This window comes from Quercus suber, unplaced genomic scaffold (assembly GCF_002906115.3).
Source record: "Quercus suber isolate HL8 unplaced genomic scaffold, Cork oak 2.0 scaffold_191, whole genome shotgun sequence".
In the NCBI taxonomy this organism is placed as follows: Eukaryota; Viridiplantae; Streptophyta; class Magnoliopsida; order Fagales; family Fagaceae; genus Quercus; species Quercus suber.
In genome coordinates this window covers 771397-787583 of record NW_027069649.1, presented here as the reverse complement: position 1 = coordinate 787583, position 16187 = coordinate 771397, and the positions used below count along the sequence as shown (strand labels likewise).

General features: G+C 34.0%; 1 protein-coding gene across 4 annotated transcripts; it reads left to right on the top strand.

Moving 5' to 3' along the window:
• The first annotated feature begins 699 nt into the window (after positions 1 to 699).
• On the top strand, positions 700 to 14206 carry LOC112004294 (putative lysine-specific demethylase JMJ16). 4 transcript variants are annotated; one of them, XM_065778826.1, is made up of 13 exons: positions 700 to 763; positions 1732 to 1783; positions 2677 to 3133; positions 3273 to 3344; positions 3749 to 3826; positions 3967 to 4485; positions 4635 to 4859; positions 5666 to 5827; positions 7387 to 7755; positions 8705 to 10118; positions 10228 to 10331; positions 12068 to 12265; positions 13361 to 14206. In XM_065778826.1, exons 3-13 carry the CDS (start codon positions 2819 to 2821, stop codon positions 13667 to 13669), a joined length of 3765 nt encoding a protein of 1254 aa, XP_065634898.1. In that variant the 5' UTR covers positions 700 to 763; positions 1732 to 1783; positions 2677 to 2818; the 3' UTR covers positions 13670 to 14206. The 4 variants fall into 4 exon arrangements, with proteins under 4 accessions (XP_065634898.1, XP_065634897.1, XP_065634896.1 ...); XM_065778825.1 differs by lacking the exon at positions 700 to 763 and adding an exon at positions 1015 to 1165; XM_065778824.1 differs by lacking the exon at positions 700 to 763 and adding an exon at positions 1183 to 1444.
• Positions 14207 to 16187: the final 1981 nt, after the last annotated feature.

The window sequence follows — 16187 nt, the reverse complement described above, 5'->3', positions numbered from 1 at the left end:
GGAACTAAACTTATGCCTAAATTTATTAAGGTGGTAAGTTAGATTGATAGATTTTCAACTTATAAGTTATAATGTCCATTTTATGATTAATTGCTCTTTATTGTCATGTTAAGACATCGATTGGTTTTATAGTATAAGCAAAGTTCAAACCCTAGATGTCTTAATCAACAACAACATCACCAAGTTATTTTATCAATTGAGTTAACTGCAACCTACAAGTAATATGTTAGTAAACCATTTTAGAAATTTTTTTATGAAAAATTAAAAAATTAGCTAACTTTTTGACAATTTTTTCAATTTTTCTTAAAAAGTTTTTAAAAACAGATTATTAGGTAAAAATTGGCTAAAAGAACAAAATGAAGGTACGAAAGAATATCATTCACACAGATAAATCAGTAACATGTCTTGCATTGCACGTTTAAAATAGTCTCAATTTAAACATGCAAACATTTTTGATTTTTGTTGGGTTGAGCATCGAATATGCAAGTTAAGATACTTCTCAGTATAGTACCTCAAGTACTACCACGAGTCAGAAAGGACACTTCTCATGTAAAAAGCTCTTTGGTGTTTACTTAAACTAAACGAAACAGTCCTGTGACCATTATAGCCCCCTATTCGCTACAAAACTCTATACAAATACAAACAAGACTTTAACAAACCAAACCCCAAAATAAAATACACACACACTCAACCAGTCTTCTCCCAATTCACATCTACGCGCAAACTCCGAAACCAACCAAAAACCTCTTCCAACACTCTTCAGGTACGTCTCCAATTTCTCGTCAATTTCTCCCCAATTTCTCACATCCTCCAAAATTTTATTTTTTTATTTAAAAGAAAACCTAATTTAAACTACTATTTAATATTAACTTTAATTATTACATGCTTTTGCCCAATTAATTACCTCCTTAAATTCCCACATTCCCCATTTTACCCTTACCCAATAGTCTTCTGACTCTTCTCAAACCATATAATATATTCTTTTTAACCTATGGTTTGAGCTTGTTTCAGAAACCAGGTACCTTTTCAAAGCAAACAAAAAAAAAAAGAAAAAGAAAAATTTTTATTTTAAGTTATTAGGTTTAGTTTATCTAAATTAGTGCATTAGGCAATAGGTACAACCTTTTATTTAAAAAAAACAAATAAAAACAAATAAAAGAGAAAGGTAAAGCTCTAGATTTTTGTACCCAAAAAAAGAAAAAAAAAGAAAAATTATTAGAACCAAACCCCAAAATCTGTTACATGTTTTATCATGTGTTTCCTTTTTTGTTAGGGTTTTACTATAAGAAAAAATCTTTGAATTGTTGAAAATATTTTTTTTTTGTTTCCAGATTTGCCCTTATCCACTCTTCTCTGTTGTGGATTGGTTATATAATCTTCCTGTGTGTTGAAAAATTCTAGGGTTTCTACGTGAAACTCTTGTGATTTTGAGAGAGAGAGAGAGGTGGGTTTGGTTTGTCAATTCACGATTTGTGTGTACCCTTTAGGAATGAATTCTTTGAATTTTTTTTGAATTTTTAAATTTTGAATTTGATTTTTGGGTTTTGATGGATTTTTTTTTTCCAGTCATCTGTGTTAGGGTTAGGGTTAGGGTTTAGATCTGCAGAATCAGATTCACTTGTTTACAAAATTTAATTTGAAATTGGGGTTTTCAAAATTGTTTTTATTAATTTTTATTTTTTTTTCTGGTAGTAATTGCTTTTTTTTTTTTTTGAAATCAAATTTTTGTAGTTTGAGCTGCTTGTAGTTCAATGGGAATTGCAGACTCTTGGATCAACAACATGTAAGCACAAATTTTGCTTAATATTAATGTAATTTTGATTTTATTTGATTTATAGTAATTTTTTTGGGGGTAATCTTGTCCTTTTCTGGGTTTCTGTCTGATTGCAATGAATTCAACGGTTATATTAATTTTTCTCAGGGATTTTTCTTTGATCATTGGTTAATTCAGTTTTGTTGTCATCAACTTATAAATCTGATGCATGTATGATTTATAATGACAAAATTTTTCCAGGGTTTTATGATCCTTGAATATTAATTACTTAATTGTGTTGTTAAAACTATAAACACACACAGATTCACAATGTGGGTGATGAATGTTGGATTCAACAGCTAAACCCATTCAAAAAATGTTTTAGATCTTAATAAATTACAAAAAAAAAGAAAAGAAAAGAAAGTGAGAATGGAAAAGCCATTAAAACTGTTCAGGTGTTTGGCCTGATGGAATATTTTTGTTTTTTTTGATGTTTAGGTTTCTCATTTAAGAAATGTTTATGGGTTGATGAGCAGGTAGTATAATTTGTATTGCCATTTGATGGTGTATAGGGAAATGAAATTGTTTTTCCTTGTGATATAATTGCAACAGTGTTGATTAGCCCCAAAACATGAAGTTTGTGAATCTTTTATGACATGGGCTCTATCTGTCTCTGTCTCTCTCTCCCTCTCTCGCACACACTCGCATACGAATGCCTGTGTTTTGGGTATCATAGAGATGCTGTGCTAGCAATATGTATTTTAATACATTATGCTGATTGTAGATAATGAAGCTGGAGTAGCTTTATAGATTTGAACTTTCTGATCTGATGACTTTGTATGCTATGAGCCTTTTGTTTTCTCTCTGCATGTAAACGTGTTAATTAATATCAATTTATTCAATTTTTTTTTTTTGCTTTGCAGAATAACTTTAGTCATTTGATGAGGGTGATAAACTGAAGATAGACAATTGTCGTATTGGACCTGTGAAATAGATCGATTCCTTTCTGCATAAAGCGGACAAGTTGGAAACAATAATATCTATTGTCTTTGATTCCTGGTCCTGATGGGAACAGAGCTTATGAGAGCTTGCATTAAAGATGAGAATGATGACTTTCCATCAGTTCCACCAGGTTTTGAGTCATTTACTTCTTTTACCTTGAAGAAGGTACAAGATAGTGAGAAACCTAACAAGGGAAACACGATTAGTAGCTCGGCTTTATCAAATGATTCTGAGTCAAAGCCTGTTAAGATGGAAACTGAGGTTGACATCAGTGATACTGCAAAGACTAAAAGAAGCCTTCGGCGTAAACCTTTGATAAACTATGGACGATATGAGAACAGTTCAGGGGATGAGTCTGATGCTGAGCGGCTTGATCAAGTTAGTTCTTTCTTTTGTTGTAATAGATAATTATGTGTTTTTAGTGGCCCTCTGATTACTTGATCTTATTGATCATTCCGTTTTCTCTTGAGAGAGCTATACTTGTAAATAATGACTTAAGTGCCATTTGTTGTTGCAGAATTTTTCTTCAAGGCCTCGCCTTCCCAAGGGGGTTATCCGTGGATGTCCAGAGTGTAGTAACTGCCAAAAGGTTGTCATCTAAATTTGTGTGCTTTAGATGTCATCGGCCTTTTCCCTTACATGGCCCAATTGCATGTTTCCTCCATACACATATACTATTTTTATGTATTGGACATTAATGGCATTACAACCTAATGAAGAGGGGAAAAAAATAAAACGAAAAAAATACGTTGTACCAATTAGAAACACATAGCAGTGATAGTGCACTACAGTGCCTGGGAAGTGATTTCTGGAAGTGCTCCTGGTTTTTTATCAACATGACAAAAAGACTGCATCATGCCTTGAGTTGGCCACTTGTCATTGTTGACAGGCGGATGATTGCAATGGTGACAGAGGAGCTGAATCTGATGTGTTCCTGACATAAAATTTTAATGTTTTGATATTTTTTCATTGATAGTTGTGGTCTTGTAACAGGTTGCTGCAAGATGGCATCCAGAAGATGCTTCCAGGCCAGACCTTGAGAATGCTCCCATCTTCTACCCAACTGAAAAGGTCTTTAACTTTAGCAGTAGAATTTGAGTTGTCAGAATTTCAAAATTTATTTTCTATCATTGTTACTATTACCTGTCAATTTTGAAGTTATTTATTTTGGAGAAATAAGATCTTTGAATTAATAAATGGCCTTTTTTCAGGAGTTTGAAGATACTTTGAACTATATAGCAAGCATACGTCTTAGAGCTGAACCATATGGAATCTGTCGCATTGTACCTCCCTCTTCCTGGAAACCTCCCTGTCCTCTTAGGGAGAAAAATATGTGGGAGGGTGCTAAATTTGCTACACGTGTCCAGAGAGTTGACAAACTTCAAAATCGAGTGTCAATGAAAAAGGTGTTCAAGGGTCATAATAATATGAAGAGGAAAAGGAGACGATGCTCACGGATGGCGGTAGATTGTGTGACTGGTAGTGGAGAACCTTGTGATGCTGGAATTTTAGAGGCTGAAACGTTTGGGTTTGAACCTGGTCCAGAGTTTACTCTGGAATCTTTTAGGAAATATGCAGAGGACTTCAAGGCCCAATACTTTAGCAAGACTGAAACTGTTACTGATATGGGGGCTAATATTGCTATGCTTAAACAGCAGTGGGAGCCATCCATTGAGAATATTGAGGGTGAATATTGGCGAATGGTTGAGAAACCTACTGAAGAAATTGAGGTATGATTTTAGTGTATGATCCGATGTTAGCATTTCATTATTCCATTTATTTCTTCGCCATATTTCACCTCTCTCTCTCTCTCTTCAATTGTCTGTGCATGTGGTATGTGTCATACGTAGCCTTAACTGCAATGTTATGATTCTTCTAGGTGCTGTATGGGGCTGATTTGGAAACCGGGATTTTTGGCAGTGGGTTTCCCAAAATGTCCAGTCAAGTTGGTTTTGCTTCAGATGAAATGTATATAAAATCAGGCTGGAACTTAAATAACTTTCCTAGGCTTCCTGGATCTGTACTATCTTATGAAAGCAGTGATATATCTGGTGTTCTGGTGCCATGGTTATATGTAGGGATGTGCTTTTCCTCCTTTTGTTGGGTAAGTAAATATCTAATTTCCTGCTGCATCAGCTTATAATCTCTGAAAATTGAATACCATCACTTGTGTATAACCTTTATGTTTGTGTAAGAATGTGTTTGTATATGCTAGATGCTTGTTCTCGTGCATATGGATGACAGGAATGGATTTGCATGGTTCTATAAATCCGGCAAAGATGTGAAGAATTACATTTTGAACACCCAAGCTAAATTGTAAAATGATTGAAACATGAGAGGATTTTGGAAAAGAAATAGTTCAGAGCCATGTAACTTATCCAAGAAAAAGGAAAATGAGGAATAGAGTATTTAGGATATTAGTTTTACCTTCTGTTTTTTCTCTCTTAGTCTTTTTGCTTTAGCTGTGGGACTCTCTGTTTCCTGTTTAATCTTTATCTTTCTTTGTATTTTATTTTTTATTTTCAATAAATGGTGGAAGATAATTCAACCTTGAATCCGCCATATATACTTTGCAGATTTTGTGTGTTCATACTCCATGTTATAAACTTAAATCTATCTCAAGGCATATATTTATTTTGTTAGGTAATTACCAGAGTAAGCGAGTATTCAAACTACTATGTTTTGGGGTTATGACTCTTTCACTTTTTTTTTTAGTTGAGAATCATGACTCTTTCACTTCAACTTTTAAAATTAGCACCATAAAATTAAAATTTACATCTTAACTCTTGCATATATTTTGAAGTGGAACCAAAGGATGACAATTGTTTCTATGCAGCTTAGCTCATGTCTTCATTTTAGATGTCGATGATACTAAATCTTTCTTTTTTGTTTTATACTTCTAAAAAACAGCATGTTGAAGATCACCACTTGTACTCATTGAATTACATGCACTGGGGTGCCCCGAAAATTTGGTATGGTGTCCCTGGTAGTGATGCCTGTCAATTGGAGGAGGCTATGAGAAAGCATTTGCCTGACCTTTTTGACGAACAACCAGACTTGCTTCATAAGCTTGTGAGTAAAAGTTACTGCATTGTGTTATATGGTTGTTTCATGTTTGGAATCAGGCTTGGGGTTCCTTGTTCAGTTGTTGTTTGGACTCGTACTTGTAAATCTTTTTTTTTTTTTTTCCTTTTCTTTTGTTTAGTCAGCTTGTCTGTATATATTACATCTCAAGGTAATATGTTCTACTTGGGATCTGTTATTAGGACTTATGTGCTTGTAATTCCTTATGAATGTTTCATTCGTGTATATCTACCTTTATGAATATATGTCTCTAAGGAAATATGTTCGTCCTGTCATCTGTCATCTGGTACTGTTCTTTTTGGTTCTTGAAAAAGGATTGTTTGAGAAGGTTCAAATGCCTAGCAACAAACTCCATTGTTCCTGCCTTTATGGTATTCTGAACATGTTCCTAGATAATGAGCCTAAGGGTCTCTTACTAACAATGCAGGACCATTGAGAACAATAATTCATCTTACCTTTTCCTCTTAAATTATTATTTTCTAGTTAATAAAAACTAATTATACAGACTGAAATGTTCTATTTTTTTTGGAAATGTTGGGTAATGTTTGTTTAAATTATTAAAGTCTTGTTGTCATTTGTTCTTAAAGTTTCTTATCTTTTTTAATAATTTAATGAAGGTTTCATCTCCTGTTGTCTTTTCAAATTGAAGTTGTATCAACATAGAAATAAGTAAATTACTGTGATTTCTTGTCTGTGCCAGCATGATCAGCCTCTAATTGTAGGGTTCTTTTATTTTATAATAAAAAAATAGATGTTCTAAAATTTCTCTCCATTTGGAGGAGGGGGTAGGGTGGGTTTGGTTGAGCTGTCGAGGCAAGCTTCCTCTCTTAAGATTCCATTGCTCCTTCCATAACTTATACATTTTGCATATATTTAATTGTAAAGGGTCAGTGCCAAATCACTACTTGTGTGCTGCTCCCACTAGCTCTTGGATGTTTGGTCACATGTCCGTTCACCAAATTTTAATGGAATGTTATTCATGGGACATGAGGTTTATCAATAAACTTCACTAAGATTGTGTTCTTTTCTGTTCAGGCATATTTTATTTTCATCTTTAGGTATGAATCTGGATTAATATATTTGGAAATTATATACAATTATCCTAAAGTCTAAAAATATATTTTTATTAGGTTGCGACCATTTTCCTTTCTATGTTCTTTGTGGGGATCCCTCATCTGTAATTTTGTGAATAGCACACAATTCTTTTTGTTTTAATAAAGTTAGTGACTGTTTGTTGAGAAAGAGATGGGTGAAACAAGCAGCATTTGTTAGGTAGCCATTAAAAGGGGCAGAGAAATAATTTTAGAATTTTTTCATACTTTTACATAGATTTGTTGATTGGCTAATGTAGTATGAGTTTGATAGTAAGGCTATTTTGATTCTTTGACCAGAATAATGAAATATTTTCTCGGTAAACCACGTGTCCTTTTCTTGTTACTTACTTGAGGAGGGATGGGAAGGAAATTTAGATTTTTATTCCTCGACCTTAGTGTTTATTGACCTATATTGCATTCTCTATGCACTGAACATATGATTTTCTCATGCAGGTCACACAGCTTTCCCCATCCATACTGAAATCTGAGGGGGTCCCTGTCTATAGATGTGTACAGAATCCTGGGGAGTTTGTTCTGACCTTCCCTCGAGCATATCATTCAGGGTTCAACTGCGGCTTCAATTGTGCAGAGGCAGTTAATGTAGCTCCGGTTGATTGGCTGCCCCACGGGCAGATTGCTGTAGAGCTATACCGTGAGCAGGGACGAAAGACTTCCATTTCGCATGATAAATTGTTACTTGGGGCTGCAAGGGAAGCAGTGAGAGCTCATTGGGAACTAAATCTACTCAAGAAAAATACCTTGGATAACTTGAGATGGAGAGATGTCTGTGGAAAGGATGGGATCTTATCTAAAGCACTCAAGGTAAAACTCAACCTCTCTTAGTAATTGTTTCTTCTTTATTTTATTTATTTTTTGGGGGATTTGGGATGGTTACATATTGGAAAAGACTTCTAAAAAAATTATAGCCCGAGTTGATCAGGAATCCAAAATTTTGTTTGACTTAATTGGACAGTGCTTGAAATAGAAAAATTAAGATATTTTTAAGGGCTTAATGGCAAAAAAAAAAAAAAAAAAAAAAAAAAAACCTATAGGGATAATCCTGTTGAGCGGTTCAAATGGGCATTCTCATTTGACAAGAATGGGTGGAGAGCAAGGGTCATGGGTTCAAAACCCATTGGGTGCGTGTGTAACTTATCAATAAAAAATTTAATGGCACAAGTAAAAATCTTAGCACCAGGAGAATGATAGAATCATGGCATATCATTTTTGAAATTGGTTTTGGATATATTATTTTGGAGGGCCTATATTATGGTTTGAGCCTGTGATTTGATTTCATTGTTCATTTCAGAACATGGATTTGGGTGGAGGGATAATTCCATTATGTGGAACTGAAATGGTTGGTCCACCTGATAAGAAGAAAAAGAAAGAAAATTAGTTGATTATTTTTGGATGAAAACAGAGACTTTATTGGTTGTGTGTGGAAATCAATGGCTACATGTTATTTGGTAAATTTAATACTGGATCCTAGTATGGGAATCTAAATGCTGTAGGGAGAAATTCAAGGGTGTAGTTTTACAGAATTTGTTATTAATTGTTTGTAATTTTGGATTGTTAATTACCATTTTTTTCCATGTCATTAAAAAATAATCTTTAGATTTTTGATAGAGTATGAATACTAAGTCTAAATTTCAATAAAAAGTTTGCAAACATCTCATCATAATGTTAGCAATAAAATATACAGTTCACCAGCAGATATGAGCAACACTTGTGTTCAACTTTCCTGTTTGACTTTATAATTTTGCTTTCCTAGGCACGTGTTGAGATGGAACGAGTGAGGAGAGAATTTCTTTGCAGTTCTTCAAAGACAATAAAGATGGAGAGCAATTTTGATGCCACCTGTGAGAGAGAATGCAGTGTATGCCTTTTTGATTTGCACCTGTCTGCAGCAGTTTGTCGTTGTTCCCCAGATAAATATGCATGTTTAAATCATGCAAAGCAGTTCTGTGAATGTGCTTGGGGTAATAAATATTTTCTTTTTCGCTATGGCATCGATGAATTAAATATCCTTGTTGAGGCATTGGAAGGAAAATTAAGTGCTATATACAGATGGGCAAGACTTGATCTTGGACTTGCCCTGAGTTCTTATGTGTCCCGGGAGAATATGCTGCCAGTTGGTAAAGACCTGAAGAACTCAACTGGGATCATGGATGAAATTTCTCAACTTAAAAAGAGTGCAGAAGTTGAATCACGTTTGAAGGACAGAAAGGTATCATTGAAATTTCCCAGTTCTTCACATAAGATTGAGACAGTGAACCGTAACTCTCAATTCAAGAAAGAACAATTTGTTGTCTTGGGCCTTTTAGCTCCCAAATTAAAAAATCCTGTTTGCCAGTTGTCTCAAGAAGACACATCATATGCTGCAACTTCAGCTGCAGGGGAATCTCGAGTGAAGAAACCCTCAGTCTTGAAACATGATAATGTTATTCTTCTAAGCGATGATGAATGTGATGAACCCAAGAAACTTGTTTCAAAAAAAGAACAGGAAACTTCTTCAGAGAAGCATTTAGGACTTTCTGAGAGGTTGGCAGGTTCAGATGATAAACCAAGCCTGTGTAATTCTAATAAAGATTCAATCCTGGCTACCCCTAATACCGATGCTGCAGTGATTGGTGAAAAGGATGTCAGTTCATTAATTGATGCAGAAAGAAATAATTGTTCATCTCATTCTATGCACATGAAAGATGGAGATAATGGAAGTTTTGGACCTCTTCTAGGGTCAAATCCATCAAACATGTCATACCTTGTAGGTTCTACTAGTGTAGAAGTAGGAGGACAATCTCAAGATTCCTCTACTACTAGAGAGACCAGTGAACATGATATGGTAAATTCTGGGAGTTACCCACAGAATCCACAACCATCTGGTGGTGGATCGCCTAACAATAAGGATACACATGAAAAGATGGAAATAAATGCAACTTCAAATTCAGTAGATAATATAAGTGAAAAGGTGGGAATAAATGCAACCTCAAATTTAGTAGATAATGTAAGAACTATTACCGGAAACCCATCTTGCACCTCAAACAATTTGGACAGATATTTCCGCCAAAAGGGTCCTCGCATTGCCAAGGTAGTGCGGAGGATAAACTGCAATGTAGAACCTCTGGAATTTGGATTTGTGCTTTCTGGAAAGTCGTGGTGCAACAGCCAGGCCATTTTTCCCAAAGGTATGTTTAATGCATTTTGTCCACTGAGATAAAAAGAAACTAGCTGATGTATGACTTAATATACAAAAATGGAGCATGAGCTTATGCATATTTATTCTCCCCGATGCAGGATTTAGGAGCCGGGTTAGGTACATAAATGTATTAGATCCGACAAATATGTGTTACTATGTCTCAGAAATTCTTGATGCAGGACGCAATGGACCTCTGTTCATGGTATGTACTTGCCTGCAATTGCTATTATATATTCTTGCTGGTTTAGACTTGATCTTGCATCATATTTATTCAGAAAAGGCTCTCTCAATATTTTATTTGCTTGTAGCTTGTTAATCTTTATAGTATTGAGTTTCCAAAAGTCTATTGAACATCAAAAGGCTTTGAGATGCGACAGAGTTTTTTCCTTGCTAAGATTTCACAAGATGTGATAGTTTATACAAGAAAAGAAGATGATATGGCTGTTATTTGTTAAGCTTGATTTTGTCCTGATTACTGTCAGAAGCATGGTCAAGGACTCCTTAATGTTAGATGTAATTATCAGTTAATGACTACCCTTTCACTCTGGTGCTAGATCAGACTTTAGTATGTCAACACTTACTATTACCTTGCATTTTCAATGCCTGTTTTTCAAATAATAAAAAAAATCCTCAAGTGCTTCCCAAATAGATGTAGAGTTTGTTAGCGAACAGTTCTGCTTTAATATAGGACTTCTTTTATGAAATTGTAGGATTAGAGAACTGAGGTTTATATGAAAAACATTTGGAGTTTGTGGGAATAAATGAAACTGAGCTCTTTCTGGTAGGCAAAAGAGTAGCACGGGAAAAGGCATGAACATCTTTGGTGAACTGTAGTATTGTACTGATATTTTGAGCAATCTGACGGTTATAAAGTAGCATGGAGACTTATACTTAGAAGCCATTATTCCACTTGTATAAGATGCTGATATTTATAAGATTTTTTTTCAAAATATTTAGAGCTTTAGAATAGAGCCTTAGGGGAAGTTGTTTTTGTCAAAAGCTAGAAAGCACGGACACTTCATTTGAGGTGTCGTACCGTATCGGACACGTGACATGCCTAAGACACTTTTGCACCTGTGTCCTAGCTGTGTCCTTTTTTTTTTGAAAAATTTCAGGACACAGCTGGGACACTTATCTATTATTTCTTTTTAGTTTTAATCTTAAACACTTATTTAGTTATCTTTTATTTACTATTTTAGATCTTATTATTTGGTTTGTATTCTAATTTTTAAACACCATATGTTAGTAATGCATTTCAGCCCAGACATGTGGGTCCCGTACTCCCGTGCACTGTTCATGATACCCACAAACATTTTTTTTCAACAACTTTTTCATTAAAGATGGGTCCCACGACACTATTCATACATTTAAAAATTATTTTGCTACAGTGTTTTCAGTTTTTAGCAAAATAAGCGATATCTAAACGGACCCTTAAATTTATATATGTTTAACATTACGTGAAAAAAAAAAAATGCCTAACAATATTCAAAAATTTTAAAATTAATATGCGTATTCCTTCTGTACTTGTGTCCTAAATTTTTTAAAATTGTCTTGTCACTATGTCATTCCTGTACCTGTACCCATGCCCATATCTGTGTCTGTGGTCCATGGGTCAGAAGTCTTATGTAATAGCAACCCTCTAGAATAATTGGATTTAATTGTTCTCTTCATTCCTGTAGTTAAGTTTTCTTTTTTGTTTATTTCTTTTCCTCTCTCTATTTGTACTTTCTGATTATTTTATGCACCTTTGTATAAAGTAGGTTTTTATATTCAGATTTTTCTTACTTATATATATAAAAAAGAATAATTGGATTTAACATTTGGGTAAATTTGGAAATTACTTATCACAAAATAGTGGGAAAAAAAGAGAATATATTTGAAAATTGCAATTTTGATCAGAAAAAGTGCTGATACTTAACCCATACTCCAATTTTTTAGGTTTCTTTGGAGCAATGCCCAAGTGAGGTGTTCGTTCATGTCTCTGCTGCTAGATGCTGGGAAATGGTGAGAGATAGAGTGAATCAAGAGATCACAAGGCAACATAAACTGGGAAAAGCAAACCTTCCTCCTTTACAGCCTCCTGGCAGTCTTGATGGCTTTGAAATGTTTGGGTTCTCTTCACCTGCAATCGTGCAGGTAATATACCAGTTGACTGATTTCTTGACTTCCACTATAGTACAGTGCCTGTTTGCAATGTGACATGGGTGATTTCTTGATAAAATGCTTATAATGTACTTTCTCTATGTTCCCACTCAAATGTATTTCTAGTTTCTTGCTTTTGGGCTCTGGGATCTTTTGCATACATGTGTGTATTTATAGATGATGAATAAGGTTGGAAAACACAAAATATAGACAAGCTTTGAGGTGACACCCTACCAACGTACCAATTTATATATACCTAGGTCTAAAAAGAGTGGTTGCTTTTGCTTTTATTATGCATAAGTCATGTAAAACTATGCTCTTTAAAAACTCCCTCTCTCTCCTCCCCACCTCCCCGTCTGATAATTTATCTGAATACTATGTGTCATCTTTTAATTGCATGAGTTTTCATTTTGTCAGTTCAGACCTAAAATTAAAGTATGAGGTGGTATGGAAATGGTATAACCCTCTCTGAGCATGATTTGGCATGTCGTCATCTGTACCAATAGAAAGTCCTTTGTCAATGAAATTGCAGTGGTTTGTTTTTATTCCTAGGATTTGTTCACCTTTTTTTTACCCAAAAAATATATTGCAAAACATCAGCTTTTATTATTTACTTTCAAGAGTTGCTCTGAATGTCCACTTCTGGTTGTTTCTGTTTACAAAATGCTTTGAGGGATGAAGGATATTAATCCTTCTTGTGAAGCTAATCTCAATGAAAATAAAGTGGTTTGTGTGTTCTTCTCCCTACTAATTGTTACTTTTTGTTTCTTTGAAAATTGGTGTGGACAACATCAGATTGATTTTTTAGACTTTCTCTGAGTGTCCCACCATGACTCTGTTTTTAAAATTGTTCGGGCTGAAAATGAAAGATTTACCCTATAATGTGGCAATCCTCAGCCTAGTGCAATTTGGTCAAAATTTGAATTTTACCATTCACTATCTAAATTTTTATACTACTTTGTACTATATATACTATTTTTTTCCTCATGCTTTTGACAGTTTTCACAGTTTATGAGACAAATGATTATATGAGATTTCGAAAAAAAATGAGAGATAGAAGTTAACCTTATTGTTGCTATTTTTATACAGGCCATAGAGGCAATGGATAGGAATCGAGTTTGCACTGAGTACTGGGACTCACGGCCCTACTCCCGACCTCAAGTACAGATTCCACAAACTTCTCAATACAAAGACAGTGAGGAAAGAAATGATCCAGGGGCCCCCGGAAATCCGCTTTTGCCCATTGGAGTTGATAGAATACTGAGGGGCCTATTCAAGAAGGCAAACCCAGAAGAATTGAACTCACTGTATAGCATTTTAAGTGACAATAGGCCAACAGCGGATCTAGGCTTAGTGACTCAGCTGCTTAATGAAGAGATTCACAATCATCCTAGATGATTCATTATTTGGTCTCTTGAGAATTTGAGACCAAACTCCATCTGGATTTTTTTTTTTTTTTTTTGACTTTGTAAATTCTCAGTTCCTGCTGCCAGGTTGCACCTACTTTGTAGTCAACCTGGTCATTCTTTAGCCAAAGAGGTAACATTAAGTAAAGAAAGGAAAATAAGAAAAAGGAAATGGCTACATTTCCTTTGAAATTTTCGCCATATTGGCTGTTAGTAGCTGTGAAGAAGCTGGAGATACATCTTGTGGGTACCCCTGTTTTTGTTTCTGATATGGGTTCCGCCATCTTCTAGCACGGAGTAGATAAGCTCTTTATTAATTTTTTGTTTTCTTTTTTCAGATTCACTTTGATCTTTAGCATGTTGATCATTGTTAGGAACTTCTAGGTTAGATGTTACTATAGAGCTAACTTTTAGTTATGGATAAATTTCCTTTGTAACTAATTTATAATTTGGTAAGATTTGTATACTTGCTGTGCATTTGTGAATGGAACTTATGGAACTTAATCCCATGCAAACAATTTTCCTCAAATCTCATTCATGGGCTGTCCGGGTTTATCCCTATATTTCTGCTTTGCTGCTTCTGGAAACTACAATTTTGTGCCGTAAGAACAAGAATGGTGGACAAAATCAAGATTTGACTTGTATATTCTCAACATCAGCATCAGCATCATTCACACTGAATAAAGTCTTGTTAGAAACGTGTTTGAAGGGGTTATATTTTGTGTGTATATATTTGTTATGTCCTTCTTTCTCACCTTTCTCATCTCTCCCCCATTGACTTGTATGAAGGCCTTAATACACAATTTTGCTGAGAACGTGTCCCAAGCAAACCTATTACGGTATCTTACCCACCTACCTAACAAAGTACTATCATATATTCATATTCATATACTATATAATTTGAAGAGGACTTTTTTAAATATTTAAATATCGATAAAATAATTTTATTTTATTTTATATTTAACTCTATATTATATATGTTTTTAAAAAATAATAATTTTCTTGGTTTTAGAGATACAAAATAACTAATTAAGTTTTTGTATTTAGGTTCTATTAACATTTCTTATCTCATCCATTTAATCAACACGCTCATAGCAATTTTCTTTTAAAAAACAATTTTGGGGTTTTAACTTTTAACTGATATGGATTTTTATTGAGCTAATATTTTCAAAGCATTCTTGGAGGGGAAAGAATGCAAAACTCACTCTTTCTTTCTTTAAAAAAAAAAAAAATGTCATCCTACAATTCTTGATATTGTTTTACATTTCAGGGGCCTTCAATTTTATAAGACTGGGGCATAGGGGGCCTTAGGCCCCAAGGTCTTGAGCCATCCCTGCTCTGGTTGTACCAAATGGCAATTGGCTATTTTGCTACTCTCATTGTGTCAAATGATTAACCTACTTAAAGACTTGGATAAATCACATAATTCTCCAATAATTTGAAGTGGTTTCAATTTAAACCCTAAAATTATTAATTTTTTAATCATTTTAATTCAAGCCCTCAATAAGTTTCTACTGTCTAAATGTAACAGAATGCAAATTGCAACTAAAACCTATATAAATACAAAAATTTCATGCATGTGAAATTATAAGACCTCTGGTGGATTATATTAGAAGTATGAAATTATATAAAAATGAGTTGTGTAGCCATTGTCACAATAACGTTCACAATAGAATTATATATTATATAAGCTCATGTCCGAATTATATATAAGCAGGAACTTTAACTATGGTGGGTCTAAACTTTTACCAAGTAGTGCATTCCTTGAAAGATTATCATAATTTAGCCTTCCACATTATTAAACTTTTGAATTTATTTCAAAGTATAAATTGATTATCATGTGTTAATGAGTAGTTGCATTTAATTCTATGCATTATTTTTTTTTTCCCAACTTGTTAATCCGATGTTATCTATGAACGAGGTAAAGAAGGGCAACTATCCTCAAATTGGAAAGGCACGATCCTAGGGACACATAAGGCCGAGATCCACACCACGTTTTATCCACTTTCCCTAAACATGGGCAAGAATTTTGAGAGATATGCATTTAACTATAGCCATGACATGACACCTTCCACGAATGGGGAATAATGGCAAGCAGAAAGTCTATATAAGCACCAAGCACCATCACTCCAATTATGAGAGAAATTCCTAAATATATGTACATTATGAGATTTTGAGAATAAGAGTTAAAATAAGTAAATTTTCTAATTTACCATTTACTTCATTTAAAAAGTCAATATCATTCTTTTACTAGAGTTTAAATTAATGAGGGTATTTTAAAAACTGTACTTTAAAAAAAAATGAATAACAAAATTAGAATTGTCCTTCTTTTTACGCTTAAAGATAGCACATTAAATTAATAATACTCCTTTAAAAAGTTGGATTGGAGGCCGTAGTATAAGAATCCTTTTAATTTTTTTTTTTTCCATGTGAGATTACTACTGCTGCTAGTATTAGGAGTCTAGGAGATTGTGGTCATGAATAGAACTAAAAAAAAAAAAAAAAAAAAA

Bases quoted from the DNA above. Each gene is read 5' to 3' on its own strand.
- LOC112004294 (XM_065778826.1), top strand. From the start codon at position 2,819: ATGGGAACAGAGCTTATGAGAGCTTGCATTAAAGATGAGAATGATGAC. The intron at 3,134-3,272 runs GTTAGTTCTTTC...TTGTTGTTGCAG, and splicing joins ATGCTGAGCGGCTTGATCAA to AATTTTTCTTCAAGGCCTCG. The intron at 3,345-3,748 runs GTTGTCATCTAA...GTCTTGTAACAG, and splicing joins AGTGTAGTAACTGCCAAAAG to GTTGCTGCAAGATGGCATCC.